This window comes from Gossypium hirsutum, chromosome A08, assembly GCF_007990345.1.
Source record: "Gossypium hirsutum isolate 1008001.06 chromosome A08, Gossypium_hirsutum_v2.1, whole genome shotgun sequence".
Taxonomy (NCBI): Eukaryota; Viridiplantae; Streptophyta; class Magnoliopsida; order Malvales; family Malvaceae; genus Gossypium; species Gossypium hirsutum.
The window spans coordinates 57,262,441-57,282,226 of record NC_053431.1 but is presented as its reverse complement, the minus strand read 5'-3'; the positions used below and the strand labels follow the sequence as shown (position 1 = coordinate 57,282,226).

General features: G+C 35.5%; 1 protein-coding gene across 4 annotated transcripts; it reads left to right on the top strand.

Moving 5' to 3' along the window:
* The first annotated feature begins 227 nt into the window (after positions 1 to 227).
* LOC107915573 (NADH dehydrogenase [ubiquinone] 1 beta subcomplex subunit 10-B) lies at positions 228 to 18,518 on the top strand. 4 transcript variants are annotated; one of them, XM_016844849.2, is made up of 3 exons: positions 228 to 583; positions 941 to 995; positions 4,590 to 6,756. In XM_016844849.2, the coding sequence occupies exons 1-2, from the start codon at positions 295 to 297 to the stop codon at positions 970 to 972; spliced, it is 321 nt and encodes a 106-aa protein (XP_016700338.1). In that variant the 5' UTR covers positions 228 to 294; the 3' UTR covers positions 973 to 995; positions 4,590 to 6,756. The 4 variants fall into 4 exon arrangements, with proteins under 4 accessions (XP_016700338.1, XP_040930631.1, XP_016700282.1 ...); XM_041074697.1 differs by lacking the exon at positions 4,590 to 6,756 and adding an exon at positions 2,788 to 3,209; XM_016844793.2 differs by lacking the exon at positions 4,590 to 6,756 and adding an exon at positions 1,875 to 2,777.
* Positions 18,519 to 19,786: the final 1,268 nt, after the last annotated feature.

Sequence of the window (19,786 nt, the reverse complement as noted above, 5' to 3'; positions counted from 1 at the left end):
ATTAATAAATTTATATAAAATTTATTGTCATTTCACCAATAATTATTTATTAAAATAATTTTATAATAATATAAAATATTTTCTTTCCTCCATGTCATGAACTTAGAAAACTTCTGAACAGTAAAGAGTTGGGTGGAAGAACTTATCATGTTTTAAGCCCAACATAAATAAAACAACTCCGCAAAAAATAATTATGTTTAAGCCCAACAAGAAAATCCCAAACCCCAAATACGAGACTTAAAATCCCCCGCAAATCTGGAGGAAGCACAGCGCAAAACAAGAGCATAGAGAGAGATGGGGAGAAAGAAGGGAGTGCTAGAGTTCGAAGAAACCGGGCCAGATGACTTCGACCCGGCCAACCCCTACCAAGACCCAGTTGCCATGCTGGAAATGAGGGAGCATATAGTTCGAGAGAAATGGATAGACATTGAGAAGGCGAAGATCTTACGAGACAAAGTCAGGTGGTGTTACCGCATCGAAGGAGTCAACCATCTCCAGAAGTGCCGCCACCTCGTTAGCCAGTACCTTGACGCCACCCGCGGCATTGGTTGGGGCAAGGATGGCCGCCATCCGTCCCTCCACGGTCCTAATCTTTTTTATTTTAAATATATGCTACTTTTATTTTCTTTATTTTATTTAAGCTCGATTGATTGTTAATTTTATTACTCGCTATTTTACTTCCTGAATAAATTTGAAAAAAAAAAGATGAATAATTTTCGCCTATTTAGCTCGTTTTCAATTGATTTTTTTTTTCGTTTACTACTTCCTTTTAATTTTAACAAGGTTTTAGGAAGTCAAAAGCAACGCTAGGGGTAAAAGTAACGAAACGATTGAATGTTAAACCATTATTTTATTTGTTTTGGAATGAGTCAACATTGTTGTTTGGGGGAGGGAATGTCTGAACTGTATTGATCATTGTGTTTAATGATTTCGGATATAGGTCCGAAGGTTGAGGAGGTTGAGTCAGAATGAGTGGCTGCATTCAGCTAAGGAAGGTAATCTGAGGCCCTAATTCGTTCTTTATATTATCTATTGAACCTTCTTTTTACCATTGTCTTGATCAAATTATTTCTTACTATATTGTTGTTTGTGAAACTGTTTGGCTGAATTATGGGATTTGTGTAAAGAAAAAGCCTAAACCTACTTAGCTGAATCGTGCGACAAGTATATGCAAAGGAATGATTTATGTGGTGGCAAAAGCCCTTAGGAAATAACCAAATTTAGATGTTTTCTTGTTTCTTAATCATCTTTGTGAGCGATGACTGTTCTGAATTCGGATCTACTTTGAGAAAAAGAGAACTGCAAACTGGCTTATTGAGACTCTTGTAATATTGACTATTAAGGGGCTATTCAGTGTGAGGCTACTACAACTACAGAGATGTTCATTCACTTAAACATGATAGCGTAGTTTTATTAATAAGTCATTTTGCTTTTGGTGGGATTGGGGATTTAAGGACTCCTGCAATGAGCTTATGTAATCAGTTAGGTGCAAACTGTAAGAATCTTTAATCATCTGGTAGTAGGACCAATGCATTATTAAGTATTAGGCCATTGAACCAAATAAGCTCATAAGTCAGAAACCTTAAGTCTCTTCTTATTACTTTTCAAGGTTAGTGAGCTCCAAATATTTAATGTAATCTTTGGGGGAACATCACATGGGTGTGATAACTGTGCATGCAATTGGAATGGCTTCAATATACGTGATGTGTGCACTAGGTGCAGTAAATACATCTAGCAGGTTTGAGCAAATTATTCGGGAATCATTTTCAAGAAAGTTCAAGCTGCGATACTGTTCAGTGTGGTTTTTTGTCAATGAGGATTGAATTTGATTACTAGGACATTGGTTGCTATAAGCTTTGAGAACGGAAATGCAGGTTGCAAATTGATGGAAAGGAGATTCATACATTTGAGAGTTATCTTATCTTCATGGACAGACTTTAGAGGATGTAATTCATGTAATGGAGTAGTTTGGATAAATTGAACTACAGCAATTGAGAATGTAATTTGATACTTGGTGCATGCATGGTCTTTTATATGGATCACATAATTAGAGACTTAGAATAGCACACAAAATATATAGGTGGGTGCATTGAAACACCATATTTTTGTGTTCATAATTTGGTTGTATATGTGCCTAAACTTTGCATAACGTTGCTCTTTGGACAAGTTTGTTTTGCGGAAAATAGTTTTCATAAGATCATTTATGCATTTTTTGGTGTTTCTTTTGAGGAAGGGTTGAGAAAAAATGAATTTCGAGTCAATGAACAGCATAAGACATCGTCTAGAAGTGAGATGTGATTTCCATTCTATTTCAGCAAGGGCATTCAAATTCCATCCATAAGGCATTTGAATGCCAACCCATTTTCTAGAAATTATTTTAAAGATTATCAAGAAAATAGAAAGTAAGTTTTCATAATCTTGGAAGACTATAATTTTAGGATCATCAAGAAAACAATATAGTTTTAGTACTCCTGCACCATTCTCCCCGGTTTGGAAGTCTACCCTAGCAAGAAAATTTTACCACTTCCAACATAAGTTTCCAGATAATCTCTCTTAAGCTCTTCTTCAACTATTTCAACAAGGGCATTCAAATTCCATCCATAAGGCATTCAAATTAGTTTTAGTATTTTTAGGATCATCAAGAAAACAATATAATTTTAGTACTCTTGCACCATTCTTCTCGGCTTGGAAGACTCATCCCCTCCGTTACCCAGACTCAATAGTTGGGGGTGTTATACCAATGTCGACACGATTTGACATGGATTTTAACATCGAATACGAAATCAGATCCGACAAAAATCGACGGACGTGGTAGCAGGCAAACTGAGAAGAAAAACTAGGAGGAAAAGGAAACAAAAGGAGGAGGATACACGGCAGCGGCGGAGATGATCGTCGGCACGTTTTGATCAGGTAGGTGTTGGTAGAGGAAAAGAAAAAAAAATGATAGGGGAGACAGCCTAACGATGGCCAACACTCAACAGTAACAGGGAAAAAGAGAATGTGTTTAGTTGTTAGGGTTTTTCTTTACAAGGCTTTTTTTATTTTTTATTTTATGTTGGTTGGACCAAAAGTTATTAATAGGCCAAAATAATGTAAATGTGAAGCCTTAAAAAATTTTAATTATTATTATAAACTGGTTATTACATATTAGGTTATAAAATATTAATATAAAGTTGAGGTTAATTTATATAAATATGCTGAAAAAAATTATTTTAAAAACTAGTATGAATTTCTTTAAACTTAGCGATTTACGATGTTTTTTTGAGAGAAAAAGGAAAACGTGCCACATAAGATGTGTTTTCAGGAGAGAACAAAAGCGCGTCCTATAAGACGTTTTCATTGCCTCATCAGTGAAAGCATGTCTTATAGGATGCGCTTTCCTTTCAATGGTTAATTTTTCCAATGACTAGTAGGTCACTTAGCTTCACGGCACCACTGTAAATCAGGTTATTTGTTTTTTATATATGTTATAGATATATTTGATGATGCTAAGGTAGGTATGACAACGAGTCTTCTAATAAGAAGAACATGTTTCATAAAACTCAAACATTGGTGCGAGGAAGGAAAATGGAAGGGGTTTTCTAGTATAATCAAGTTATGTGTTGTCTATCTCCATCTAATGAGGTGGTCCTGTTAGTTTAACTTGTTACACCCAAATGCTGTCACAAGTTATAATAACGGGGCCACCGCCTTCGGTGGTGGTGGATATGATGCATTACTTGATTGTACTAAAACGTCACTATGTTTTTCTTCTTTATATTTATGTTTTGAGTTTTATAAAGCATTTACTTTTGATAAAAAAACTCATTGTCATGCCCACATAACCACTGTCAACTACAGCTCCATTTATGTTCCATCCCTTAATAGTTTAACATTTGTAAATTTCAAGCCTTAGTTACACGTCAACCCCAAATCATATAATTATTGTCAACGGGGACCTTGAGTTGCTACGCGATTCGGCTTCCCGGGTGATGGTTCCATACTCACATGGTAAATGAATTTTGTAAGTCACCCAGCTCCACGACACCACCATAAATTCAAACATTCTTTAAAATTATAACTATGTCTATCTAAAACATGGACAAAAATAAATTTACAAACTTTTAATTTCCAATCACAAGAAAGAGAAAAGAAAAAAGAAAAAAATAATTTTTGTCAAAGTGAAAATGTGTCTTACAGAGCACGTTGTCACTAACACATTAGTGAAAACATGCTTTGTAAGATGTGTTTTTCTCTCTCTCCAAAAAAAAGCGTAAATTGGTAAATTTTCAAAAAATTAGCTTGGTTTTTCAATTAATTTTTTTTCAGTATATTCACATAAATCAGCCATAAAGTTGATACTTGTCGTAAAAAAAAGAATTTAAAATATTAATATACTTTGCATAAAATTAGAGAGTAATAAATTTTACAATATAAACTTTCCAAATTTATTGAAGTGAATATGATTGTATTATTTTTCTCAAATTTATTATGCATTTGTCTTTTTACCTTATGATTCATAACATAAAAAAAAAAAACCAAGTGAAATCATTGATAAAAAAAATATAAAGATGTTAGCAACCAACGAACTAACACTGCTGTGGAAGCAGGTGGAGCTGATAGAAGGAGCCAAATTTGGTGGTAATAAAAAGTTTTGTTGCCAGTATTGCGGTGCTGTGAGAGCAGGATCATACACAAAAGTGAAAGCTCACTTATTGAAGATTGCTAATCAAGGCATTGAATAGTGTAAATTTGTTATTGATGAAATACTTCAAGAGCATAGAAGAGAGCCTGCAGCTGTTGAACGGAAGAAAGCAAACATAGTTATACAATCAAAACAGAAAACATATTACATGTCACTTCCCCAAGGTCTGATCTAGTTCAGCCTAAAAAAAGGAGCTTTGGAGTTGTCTTTCACCGCAACAGACAAAGATAGAGTAGATAAGGAGTGTGCCCGAGCATTTTACACTATTGCCATACCTTTTAATTTCGTAAGAAATCCTTGGCTTTGAAGTTGGGTTCTAAAGTTAACAACTACAAATTTTGCCGATTATGTACCTCCTACATTTGATCGACTTCAGATGACATTATTAACTCAAGAAAGGACACATGTTGATAGGCTTCTTTTACTTATACGAGACACATGGAGAAAGAGGGGAACTTTTATATGTTTAGATGGGTGGTCTGATCTTCAACAAAGGCCTCTAATTAACATAATGGCAGCTTCTTTGAGTGGTTCAATGTTTATCATGGTTGTTGATTCAAATGACAAAACTAAAGATGTTGAATATATAGCAAGCTTGTTCATTGAGGGCATTGAAGAAATCAGAGTAGAAAATATCGTGCAACTCTTATCAGATAATGCATCCAATTTCAAAATGCAGGTGCGTTGATTGAATCAAAGTTTTCTCATATTTTTTGGGCTCATGTTGTTCATTGCTTGAACATGGCATTAAAAGCTATTTGTCAGCCTTTTGATAAATCATCTCATTATTTGGAATGTAAATGGGTGAAAGATTTGGTGGTTGAGGTGCATAAAGTGAACTGCTTTATCCTAAATCATAACTTGTCAGGATTTATTTTCAATAGATATTCAAATGTGAAATTATTGAAGGTCGTCGAGACTAGGTTTGCTTCTAACATTATCGTGGTTGAGTATTTGATGAAAGTGAAAGAAGCTTTGGAAAAAACGATGACGGACCTAGAATGGAAAGAGTTTAAGGTTAATGGAAAAAGCCTTGTTGAACTGAATGTAATGAAGATTAGAGATTTATTACTTAGTGAAACATGGTGGGACAAAATTGATTTTTTGTTAAAGTTCACATAGCCTATGATTGATTTTTTGAGGGAAGCTGATAAAGATGGAGCTATATTGCATCTAATCTATGACAAGTGGGACTCAATGATAGAAAAAATTAAGGAAATAATTTTTTACCGTGAGGACCAAGACTTGATAATTGGGCATTCAAAATTTTTTGATGCAATCCAAAAATTTCTTGAGAAGAGGTTATTAGATGTAAAACACCTATTCCCTACATGACTCACTCGCTAGTTCCTAAAATTATACTACAAAATGGCTTCAAGTGGGAAGTAGTGGCTTTCCAAGAAAAGCTCCAAATGAAGACGAAGAAGTCACATTGCTTAGAGATAAATGTTTTTGAGAGTTCTTCACTGATGAAGTTGATATTCGAAAGGTGTGCTCTAAATATGGTGTCCTTTCTTGTGGGCTGGGTTACTTCAGTTAACCTCATGTCATTCCAACGAGAGGGTATGGAGACCTTTTGTCTTGGTGCGCTAACAATGGTGCAACCACAACCTTGCTTCAAGGCCTTGCTTTTAGGCTTCTTTCTCAACCTGCATTTTCTTCTTATTGTGAAAGAAATTGGGGTACTTCTTCCTTGATACAAACGGTCAAGAGGAACAAATTGTTATCATCTACCCTTGAAGATTTGGTTTTTGTACATTCAAATCTTCGTTTTCTGTTGGTACAAAATAGGTCCAACTTCATTTTGGGATATAGGAATGCAAATCATTTTTATAATTAATTATATTTAAGCAAATTATTAAACTATTATTACTAGGTGGAGATAATATGAAGAGAATTTGCTCGAAGTTGTAGATCTTTCATTGAATGATCCTAAAATAGAAATTGTAGCTTTCAACTTAGTAGGGGAAGAAAGAAACGACGATGACTGTGGCAAGTGAGTTGAATAATTTTGAAGACTTATATATTTTTATTAGCTTAAAATTTTAGTTTATTATATTTTTTTTACTTTTACCAAATGTGTTATGCTATTATGATACATTAAATCTTTTGGGTTTTGGTATTTCAAACTTTGATCATATTAAAATGTTTAAATTTAAATGTTATTAAAGTATATTTTTTAAATGTTAGATGTGTCCTATTACCGTGTCCAACTTTTGGTAAGTGTCTAAGTATCTGTGTCTAAAATTCGGACAGTGTCTCCGTGTTCGAAATTTCAAGAATTACCATGTTCGCCACTTGGATTCGTACCTGTGTTGCAAGTCCAATTAACATAGCTCGACCCTGATAAGAAAACTTTCACCATTTCATAAATTTCTGGATAATCTCTCTTGAGCACTTTTTTCAACTATCCAACTGCTTCATGCTAACAAGTTTACCCAGCCCTTTCACCAAAAATCTCCTATACTGATTACTTTAGTTTTTTTAACAACGAATAAGTCTTCAAGAACATTTATTTAGCCTTAGGAAACTGCGGAAGCTTATCTGAAATTTCACCAGCATATGCACCAAGACCTTTACAGATAAAAATTACAAACATGGAAAAATAGGTTGCCATTCAAATAACCATTTGTCCTTGGGTAAGTATCAAAAAGTTCACACTAGTGACCATATTTAGAAGTTGAGCATCAAGTTGGGCATTCTATTTCAGAAGCAAGATGCGACTGCCATTTTATTCAGCAAGAGCATTCAAATGCCATGCATAAGGCACTTGAATGCCAACCCATCTTCCAGAAATTGGTTTCAAGATCATCTAAACCAACAACAAAAAGTATTGTTATTGGTCAAAATAGGTAGTTGTGTTGAAATATGTATATATTTTAAATTTATTTGGGTAGATAAATCTTATTTAGGTAGATAAGTTTTATTCATATTCTAGGAATATTTTATTTTATCTTTTAGTAGTTTATTAGAATAAGGGAATTATTTTTCTAATTAGGATTAGAACTCTTCTAAAGTTTTTTAGTTAATAATAACAGAACAGTTTTATTAAATGCTCTCTTGAAAACTTTCATGGCATCTGAGCTAAGTTTTCTTTAGTAGCATCATGGTTAAAACAACCTTCATTAGAGATAAGAGATCCAACAATCAAACAGAGGAAGAAAGTTTTACCGTTGAAACAAGTAATGAAAATTATGAGGGCCAAAGTTCGCTAGAAGGGTCTCCATTGACTAAGGAACAACTAGAGCATCTACACCAGCTTTTTCAATCACTACAATTTCAGATGAATTCTTATCTTCCTAACTCATCCAATAATCTTCTTCCTCCTTTGCCTAATCAGGTACTAAATTTTCTATTTTTTTAGTGCCAAGCCTTGTAAAACAAACACGTGGATTGTTGATTTTGGAGCTAGTGATCACATGACTAGTAGTTATTTTCTTTTTTCAACTTACACACCTTGTGCAGGAAATAAAAAAAAATCAAAGTAGTAGATAGGTCATTCTCGGCAATAGTCGGGAAAGGCATTGTTAAAATTTCGCATTCCTTGATTTTACATAATGTTTTAGATGTGCCAAATCCAGCTTATAATCTCATATCGGTCAGTAAATTATCTCAGTCCTCGAATTGTCATGTTATATTTGACTTCTCTATGTGTAAATTTTAGGACATAATCTCAGGGAGGATAATTGGCAATGCTAAAGAATCTGGTGGAATTTACTTTCTTGATGATGACCATCTAAGTCAACCAACAACTATTTTATGTTTAAATTCTGCTTCTATTTTTGATAAGGTTATGATTTGGCATTATAGGCTTGGACATCTTAATTTTTAATATTTAAGATATTTGTTACCTAATCTATTTAAAAATAAAAGTCCTCCATATCACTGTGAATTTTGTGAATTGGCTAAACATCATCAGTCATTTTTCTCACCTTAAAAATATAAAGCTTCCAAACTTTTTTCGTTAATTCATAGTGATATTTGGAGACCTTCAAGAGTCTCAACTTTTCCAGGAAAACGTTGGTTTGTCACATTTATTGATGATCATACTCGCATTTGTTGGGTGTTTTTATTAAAATATAAGTTTGAAGTTAAAAATGTGTTTCAGTTTTTTATGCTATAGTGAAAACACAATTTGGTGTGGAAATAAAAGTACTTCGGAGTGACAATGGTGAGGAATTTTTTAGTGATCAATTAGGTGTTTTCTTAACCAAACATGGTATAGTCCACCAAAACTCTTGTACAAATACACCACAACAAAATGGGGTTGTAGAAAGAAAAAACCGACATCCTTTGGAAGTAACTAGAGACTTGATGTTCACTAGTCAGGTACCACATTATCTTTAAGGCGAAGCCTTGTTAATAGCTACATATCTTATTAATAGAATGCCTAGTAAAACTCTAAACTATAGAAATCCTTTTAGTCTCTTTAAAGGTAACTTTTCTAACTCTAAATTGATCACAGATTTATCCCTCTGAATTTTTGGGTGTAGTGTTTTTGTTCATTTTCACAACCAAGGTAAACTAGATCCTAGCATAAAAAAATGCGTCTTTGTTGAATAAGTTTATAATAAAATGGGTTACAAATGTTACGATCCAATTGATAGGAAGATTATTGTTATCATTAATGTTACATTTGTTGAAACGCAATCTTACTTTGATTCTAATCTTCAGGGAGAGAATTATAGTAAGGAAGATTCTATAATTGATCAAGAAAACATTAGTAATATACAATATAGGGATTCTAATAATGGGGAAAATGAATTTATGATTAACACAGAAATTAATGATGTTAATGTTGTTAATGAAAAGGACTATGAAGATGTAGAGTTTGATCATGAGAATAAAGAACAAATAAATGAGTTAATTGTTTACTCAAGAAGAAATCGAAATCAAGAAAGTGGAATCCACTAGATTCATCACCAAGAATCTGACCCGTAAGATCTTGTCAAAAGTCCAAGTAAAGCTCATAATTCAACCAATGAATTTTCTTATTTAGATATTCCAATTGCTAAATGAAAAGGGGTTAGAAATGTTGTCAAATATCCCATGTCTAACTTTGTGTCTTATAAAGCCTTGTCTTCGACATTCTCAACCTTTGCTTCATGTCTTGATACTGTGAAAATACTCAAAAATGTGAAAGATGCTTTACAAATTCCTGATTGGAAGGAGGCTATTTTAGAAGAGATGCGCACTCTTGAAAAAACAGGTATATCAGAAATAGTGGAATTACCTATAGGGAAAAAAACTATGGGCTATAAGTGGGTGTACACAACCAAATTCAAACCGAATGGATCTTTAGATAGATACAAAGCTCGACTAAGGGCTAAAGGGTACACTCAAACATACGGGATAGATTATCTTGAAACATTTGCTCCAGTAGCTAAATTAAATTCTGTTAGAGTTCTTTTATCAGTTGCTATTAATTTTGATTGGTCCTTACAGTAGCTAGATGTGAAGAATGCTTTCCTAAATGAGGAACTTGAAAAAGAAGTTTACATGGATCCTCCTTCAGGTTTTGAAGAAAAATTTGGAACTCGAGTATGTAAACTTAAGAAATCTTTGTATGGTTTAAAGCAGTCTCCTCGAGTTTAGTTTGAACGGTTCACTCAAGTTAAAAAACAAGGTTACTCAAAAGGGCAAGCTGATCTACAATGTTTTATCGACACTCACAAAGAGGTAGAATAGCAGTTATTATAGTTTATGTCGGTGATATCATTATTACAGGAGATGATGTGGATGAAATAAGACATCTCAAGGAGCATCTAGCATTGGAGTTTAAGATCAAAGACTTGGGGTCTTTTGAAATACTTTCTTTGAATGAAAGTTGCTCGAACAAAGAAAGATCTTGTGGTCTCTCAAAAAAATATGTGATTGATATTTTAAAAGAGGCTGGGATGACTGGTTGTTGCTCAGTTGACACACTAATTGATCCAAATGTAAAATTCGAAAATAAAGAAGGTTAATTAGTTGATAAAGGGCAGTACCAAAGATTAGTTGGTAAGTTAATTTACTTATCACATATAAGGCCAAACATAATTTTTACAGTGAGCTTAGTGAGTCAATTTATGCACTCCCCAATGGAGGAACATGAAGAAGCAGTGTTTCGAATTCTAAGATACTTGAAGAGTTCACTTGGAAAGGGCTTATTCTTCAAGAAATCTGAACAAAGAGGAATTGAAGCTTATATAGATGCAGATTGGGCAGACTCAATAACAGATAGAAGATCTACATCAAGATACTGTACATTTGTTAGGAGAAACCTTGTGACTTGGCAAAGCAAAAAATAAAGTGTTGTAGCAAGAAGTAGTGCAGAGGCTGAGTTTAGATCAATAGCTCAAGGAATTTGTGAAATGATGTGGTTAAAAAGAATTATGGAAGAGTTGAGGAAACCAATAACTTCGCCAATGAAGTTGTATGTGATAGCAAAGTTGCCATTAGTATTGCTTACAACCCAGTCCAGCATGATGATAGACACTTTATCAAGGAGAAGATTGAAGAAGGCCAAGTGCGCATGTCGTTTATTCCTTCAAAACAACAAATTGCTGACATACTTACCAAAGGGCTCTTTAAGACAAATTTAATTTTCTTGTAACCAAGTTGGGCATAATTGATATATATGCACTAACTTGAGGGAGGGTGTTGAAATTTGTATATATTTTAAATTTATTTAGGCAGATAAGTTTTATTTATATTCTAGTAATATTTTATTTTATCTTTTAGTATATTAGAATAAGGAAACTATTTTCCCCTTATGTTTTAGTAGTTTATTAGAATAATGGAATTATTTTCCCAATTAGAATTTTAGTTAATAATAACAAAACAGTTTTATTAAATGCTCTCTTGAAAACTTTTAAGTTGACCTTAGTGGCAAGTGGTAGTTTGGTAATTAGTACTCCAAAGTTTGTTATCTAATTGTATATGCACTATCTTATGGTATGAGAAATGAAATGAAGAAAGTATTCTTTCTCATGTAATCTTATTTTCTTCTATTTTCTTTTCTCTTTCCTCCTTTCTCTTTCTTGTGTAATTCTTCATTGTAAGTTTTAGGCTTGCATTGTTGGTACTCGAGCTAATCATCATGACTCCCAGCTGCAATTATGTGGTGTGAGCAGTGATATTATTGCAATGTGTGCCTAGGGTGATTAAGCTAGCTCAAAGCCAACAAGTGTGGGTGCGGGGACTGTAGAGTGTAGTGGATTGTTCAATTGCAAGGTGTGGGACTTGGATCCCACAAGGTTATGGCATTTCCTAGTGGAGTTTATATGGATTTAGGTTCTCCAATCTCAATAGCTAGTTTTTGAGGTGTGGCTCTCTAACGGTCTGTATCAATTGGTATTAGAGCCATCACTAGGAGTTTTAAAAATGGTATTTTCCAAGACAAATGAACCACTACCACGAGCATAAGATGTCCTATGAGAAGCCACTTTGCCTTCCACTTTAGTATTTCTACAAAATTAAAGATACCGGAATTGTCTTAGTGGCTTATACTGAAAGTAATGCCTTCAAGCTGGGGCATCTTGTAGATACATGGAGTGCAAGTTGTATTATAATTGAGATAACTACTTGAAAGGCTCCTTGGATCCAACAAAGTCAAGAGCTTGATGCATTCTTCTATGCCCATACAACAAAGTCTCGTTTACCTACTCTAAAACAGCTTTCTTTGAAGCAAAAGGTTTCCACTACGATGTTTCTACCATGCTAGAATGTCATCCTTGAGGACAAGGATGTTTTAAAGAGTGGGGTATTGTTATGGGTCAAAATAGGTAGTTGAATTTAGTGGTAGTTTGGTAATTAGTAGTCCAAAGTTTATTATATAATTGTAGATGCACTATCGTATCGTATGAGAAATGAAATGAAGAAAGCATTCTCTCTCTCGTTCTTTTATTTTCTTCTCTAAAACACTCTCTTTTGCTTTTCTCTTCTTCTCCTCCGGAAAATAAGTTATTTTTTTTTTCAAATTTGAAAGCCATTTTTTATGGACCAAGTCAGTTCATAAAACAACTTTCTTTTATGTTGCTGAATGTGCTGTTTGGTCTCCTTTTGACATTTTCAAATTCAGTTTATCTGCTGTTACTTGATGCCTGTGTTCTCTTCCTAGTTGATAGAAGCTTGATGATTAGCTCTGACATCCTGGGTGGTTTATTATTGTTGGTGCTGTAACTGAAACTAACAGATTCAGTGCAAACTTGTCAAGCAAGTCTCGAGACTTGCTGAGGAAACAAGAGAATTCGAGCAAGAGAAAGAAAGAAAAGCTAAGAAAAATGAAGAGAAAAATTGATGAACAAACTGAACTTCATTCATAGATTGCATAATGGCACAATGCCAATACATAAACCAAGCACTAAGCTTGTCAAAAACAGCAAATAATTACCTAAACATCACCTACCTCCACTAATGACATGGAAACTTGAAATTTTGACTTGTAAACTTATACAAAGTTGTGTTTACAGCTCATACATAAGCTAATTACATCAGTCAACAACCTAACTTAGTTAGAAATGAACTAAGATTACATTTCATTGACTAGGAATTACAAAATAAACAAAATAAGCTTGCATCAGCAGCTCCTGCATGACTTGGTCTTCTTGGCCTGCATGCTGTCGAGTTTGCTGCATGCTGAACCAACTTCATCACTCCTCTTTGGTTTGCATGGAGCAAACACCTAGCTTCTTTCTTAGACATTCAAACCTTGTGACACTAAGGGCTTTGGTTAAAATGTCTGCAAGTTGATCCTCTGAATTACAGTGGATCAGCTTTACTTCCTGAGCTTGCTCCATTTCTCGAACAACATGCAACTTGATGCTGAAATGTTTTGTTCTTCCATGGAACACTGGATTTTTAGCAATTGCTACTGCAGATTGGTTGTCACAGAAGATCTCAGTAGCTTCTTCTTGATGCACATTCAAGTCAGCCAATATTTTCCTTGGCCATATGGCTTGGTTGACAGCACTTGCTGTTGCCACATACTCTGCTTCAGCAGTAGATTGAGCTACTAGACTTTGCTTCTTTGAGCTCCAACAAAACATGGCTGAACCAAGGTTAAAAGCATACCCTGAGGTGCTTTTCATGTCATCTATCGAGCCAGCCCAGTCACTACCAGTGTAGCCAACCAGCTTCAGATTTCCTTCTTTGCTGTACTTCAAACCATAGTTTAAAGTGCCTTTGACATATCTCAGCACTCTCTTTGCAGCTTGGAAATGCTTCTCATTACAGCAATGCAAGAACCTTGAGAGCAATCCTACAGCATACATGATGCCTGGTCTAGTGGCAGTCAAGTATAGCAAGCAACCAACTAGACTCCTGTAGGTTGTTTCACAAACTTTCTTAAAATCACCTTGGCTCGATAGTTTTTCTCCAACAGCAACAGGTGTTTTAGTTGCCTTGCTGTTTTGCATGGAGAACCTGGTCAGAATCTTTGTGGCAAAGCTTCTCTGGCTTAAAAATATCTCATTCTGTACTTGAGACACCTCCATTCCAAGAAAATATGACATCTCCCCAAGATCAGACATTTCAAACACTTCCTGCATCTTGGTCTTGAAGTCAGCCAGCACTACTCGATCTCCTCCTGTCACTAGAAGATCATCAACATACAGGGACACAATGAGTTGTATTTGTGTCCCTTGTTTCTTGACATACAGTGTTGGCTCACTCTTGCTTCGATCGAATCCCAGATCAGTCAAGTAGCCATCGATTCTGCTATACCAAGCCCTTGGAGCCTGTTTTAATCCATATAGGGCCTTCTTCAGTTTGTAGACCATATACTCTCTGCCAGCTATTTCAAACCCTTGTGGTTGTTCAACATAGATGTCTTCATCTAAGAAACCATTTAGAAAGGCTGATTTCACATCAAGTTGATGGATCTTCCATTCGAGCTGTGCTGCTAAGGCAATCAGCAGTCTGATGGTGTCGAGCCTGGCCACTGGTGCAAAGGTCTCCAGGTAGTCCAAGCCATACCTCTGACTGAACCCCTTGACAACTAGCCTTGCTTTCAGCTTGTTCAAGGTACCATCAGCATTCTGCTTGGCTTTATACACCCATTTCACCCCAATCACCTTCCTTTTGACTGGCCTTTCAACCAATTCCCAGGTCTGGTTCTTCTCAATCATGCTGATTTCCTCAGCCATTGCCTGCTTCCACCCTTGCTGTGCCTCAGCCTCTTCAAAGTTGCTTGGTTCAGCTATGGCTACATGAGCCCTTTCATAAATCTCAGCCAATGACCTTGTTCCTCTGACTGGTTCATCATCAATATCCATTTCAGGGAGATTTTGGTCTGGCTCAGCTTGGTCTGCTGGAAGTTCTTCAGAAACTTCTTCAGGTTCATGTCTTTCCCAGTTCCAACATGACCTCTCATCAAATACCACATCCCTGCTTACTGACACTTTGTTTGTTGAAGGATCTAAAATCCTATAGCCCTTCTTAACAGTGCTATACCCCACCAAAACACCAGGTCGAGCCCTTTCAGACAATTTGTCCCTTTTAACAGCATGTACATGTGCATAACAGATGCATCCAAAGACCTTCAGATGAGCCAGTGATGGCTTGAAGCTAAACCAGGCCTCGAATGGGGTCTTTTGATCCAAAGCCTTGGTTGGAAGTCTATTTTGAATGTATGTTGCAGTGTTAACTGCTTCTGCCCATAGTGCTTTAGGCAGATTCTTCTGAATCATCAAGCACCTGGCCATATCCATCAAACTCCTATTCTTCCTTTCACTTACCCCATTCTGCTGAGGTGTATATGTGTTGGTAAGTTGATGTTTGATGCCTGCCTTATCACAGAAGGCTTGGAACTGAGCTGAGGTGTACTCAGTCCCATTATCAGACCTTATGGTCTTCAGCTTGCAGCCTGTTTCAGTCTCAGAAGCAGTCTTGAACTTCCAAAACACAGTGGCCACCTCTGATTTCTGTTTTAAGAAGTAAATCCAGCAATATCTCGAGAAATCATCAATGAACAGTATGAAATACCTGTTTCCACTTAATGACTCAGTCTTCATAGGGCCACACACATCAGTATGCACCAGTTGGAGTTTTTCAGAGGCTCTCCAGGCTTGATTCGAGGGAAATGGGAGTCTGGCCTGCTTTCCTAGCTGACATACTTCACATACATCATCATGGTCCACTGAGTTGATGAAATTTTCAGCCAGGTCCTCTCTGACCATTCGGGCCATCGATCTGAAGTTGGCATGTCCCAGTCTTTGATGCCACAGCTTGGATTCATCTGAAGTGGCTGTGTAGGCAATGTCTAACTTTTTTGTCCAGTCAACCACAAAGCTCTTATCAGCCATAGGGACTGCCATCAGTTTGGATCCACTTGGATCACTGATTTGGCACTGGTGGTCTTTAAACACAACTGAATAACCTTTTTCCAGCAACTGAGCTATGCTGAGCAGGTTTCTGTCAATTTCAGGCACCAACAGCACATTTGAAATTACTTTGCTACCTGTAAGGGTGCATATCAGCACATCACCCTTGCCTTCAGCTTGAATAAAATGACCATTTCCTATCTTGACTTTAGTTCTGCAGCTTCTGTCTAAAGACTTGAAGATTGCAGCATCAGGTGTCATGTGGTTGGTGCATCCACTGTCTAGGAGCCAACCAGATGAGGACCTTTCCTGAGCAGCTGAGCATGACACAGCAAAGACTTGCTCCTCTTGGTCACTGTCCTCCTTAGCTACTCGAGCCTCAGCTTTCATCTGTTGAGTCTGATTGTGCCTTGATTTGGCCTTGCTCTTACAGACTCTCTCAACATGACCCTTTTTCTTACAATGCTGACACACAGCATCTGGATTAAACCAGCATTTTTCTTCTGAATGACCAGCCTTTCTGCAGTGCTTGCAAGTCTGACCTTCTCTCCTTGCAGCATCATTCTTTGGCTTGTCTCTCCAGGCCTTCTTGCCTTTGTAGGCAGTATTTGTTCTTGCCTGAAAGGCACCTTCTTGGTGCTCCTCCAGTCTGCTTGCTCTCCTCTGCTCTTGAGCATATAGAGCATTGATCAACTCTGTCAGGGAGATGGTGGACAGGTCCCTTGAGTCCTCGAGAGATGAGATTTTTGCCTCATACCTCTCAGGCAGAGTTGCTATAACCTTCTCCACTATCCTAGCTTCATTGAACTGCTCTCCAAGGAGCCTGATGCTGTTAACCACAGCCATAATCCTGTCAGAATATTGCTTGACAGTTTCTTCTTCCTTCATCTTCAAATTCTCGAAATCTCTCGTCAAGTTTAACAACTGTTGCTGCCTTGTCCTTTCTGTCCCTTGAAACTCTTCCTGCAACTTGTCCCAGGCCTATTTTGGTGATTCACAGGCCATAATCCTTGTGAAAATCACATCAGACACTGAGTTTTGGATGCAAGACATAGCCTTGTGCCTCTTGGTCCTTTCATCAGCATGCTGCCTGATCTGAGCCACTGTTGGATTAGCTCTAAGTGGCTCTGGTTCAACATCAGAGTTGACCACCTCCCACAGATCGAAAGCCTACAGGTAGGTCTTCATTTTGACCACCCATATGTGATAGCCTTCTCCATTGAAGACTTGAGGTGCAGCTGGTGAAAAGCTTGATGAAGCCATAGATTTGTGTAACAGATCCCTTAAGAAATAGGCTCTAGATACCAATTGTTGGTGCTGTAACTGAAACTAACAGATTCAGTGCAAACTTGTCAAGCAAGTCTCGAGACTTGCTGAGCAAACAAGAGAATTCGAGCAAGAGAAAGAAAGAAAAGCTAAGAAAAATGAAGAGAAAAATTGATGATCAAACTGAACTTCATTCATAGATTGCATAATGGCACAATGCCAATACATAAACCAAGCACTAAGCTTGTCAAAAACAGCAAATAATTACCTAAACATCACCTACCTCCACTAATGACATGGAAACTTGAAATTTTGACTTGTAAACTTATACAAAGTTGTGTTTACAGCTCATACATAAGCTAATTACATCTGTCAACAACCTAACTTAGTTAGAAATGAACTAAGATTACATTTCATTGACTAGGAATTACAAAATAAACAAAATAAGCTTGCATCAGCAGCTCCTGCATGACTTGGTCTTCTTGGCCTGCATGCTGTCGAGTTTGCTGCATGCTGAACCAACTTCATCAATTATATAAAGACTATTCTTTTAGGAGAAATATCTGGTTATGTTCTATATATCATTCCAGTTTCATTTAAATATTTCTTTACATATATCCTTAAAGATATGCTTCGAAAGATAAGTAGATACCGTTGGTGCAAAAGAAATTAAGTTGCGCAAGTAATGTGGCAAATAGACCACACTCTTATTCATTGTGCCCCTTGGATTCGTTGATAATACACAGTTGGAACTCCTTTGTCTTTTCTGAATATGTCAAATGGTCAGTTCAGTCTCCATTAATTTTATGTGGTATGATTACTGAATTGTGTATTTGTGATCACAATGATTCAAACCGATCTCCATACATGTCAGTATGACTTCTTAATGGTACAAGGAGTAAAATTTCCCTTTTGTGTTAACTTGAAGAACTTGCAACAACAGAATTAATATAATGTTTCATTGTTGCAGGGACTGAGTTTGGCATGCAGAAGTGAGGGACCTGAATAACTGTTCAATGATATGGCTGTTATTGTTGTTTTTATTGTAAGAGTGTTTAGAATCCAAAATCTTGCTATCCATAACCGTACATCAGGTAATGAAATAAGTTTGTTGTCATTTCCCTGTTGGATTGCTGATGTGATAAGATTTAGAAGACAATACATATTTTTTCTGCTATATTTGAGTGACTATTAGAATTTGACTGTTGCAGCCTACTGCAAAATGAGATCTGATGCGACCTTAATAAGTAAACAGCTTCGAATCTTAAGATGCTCTCAACTTGTAGTTTGACCAGGTGTAGATACATGATTGGCTATTTATATATATATATAAATATGCTTCGAGCTATTGCAGTTATCTTTTTGCTTGGTATGCATACTATGAAAGCATTAGGAGGATTCGAGATTTTGAACTTGGACTTGAATTTATCACCCAAGTTCGGATATATTTGATGGGGTAATTATATTGGTTTAACTTATCTTTGTTTTCATCTTAAAAGAATTTATTTAAACTTTATTGAATTTTCTACAGTTTTCTTATTTATCCTGTTGATTTTAATATTTGGATTACATATCATGAATGAAATTGATAGAAGATAAAGACAGATAAAATTTAATAAAAGAATAGTGAAGATAAGAAATATGACGTAAGAGGTACTGACTACATCGTTTGTATTACATTTATTTCATGAAATGCTTCACATAATTTTCTTTTCAAGAAAATGTTTTTCGAAATATATGATGTTTGGATTGTAAGATTGATTTTTTTTGTTCGGTTATCTTGAATTTTTATATATATATGATCATGTGACATTATCATTAATATATAGTTTAAATGCATAAAAATAGAATTATTTACCCCTAAAATATTAATATAATTAAACTACTATTTTTACGTTTTATAATGTGTGAATTGTACTAGAAAATTCAACATTGGTACAATTTGAATTATTTATTGAGTTTTTATATAATGACTAGAGAACTCATAGATACTGGTTTTGAAGTTGATGAATCATTTAGGCATTATTGCTTTCTGTATGTGTAGCCAGAATAGAAGTGAATTTTCCAACTTTGTCTCTTTCCTTTTGGGATCACTTGTTTTCCAGTTTGTTTTTGAAGCTTTCGAGTGTATTGTAGATTTTATGGTTTTAACCTTTTCTTTAACATTTTTATTTGTCTTATGCTATTTTTACGTGGGCATAAGAATTTTTTTATCATTCCTCAATATAGTTTAAGATAAAATATACCGTGGATCATTTTAAAATAGTTTGTTTCTATTTTGGTTATTTTATTTTTTTATTAATAAAGATAATTATTCGAATTAGTTATTGTCCTTACAAATTCTATTAATTCATTAATGGATTGCTGATTTGACTTTTTTATTTTACTGAAGTTAGGGTTTTTTTTTATAATTAATCTAAAATGTCTTGTTTATTTGTGATTATATTTTTTACTCTTTTAAAATAACCCAATCCCAGTCTCACTTCTAACTGGACATCTTCATCACTATTTATCTCATCTTGGTTCTAGCTTA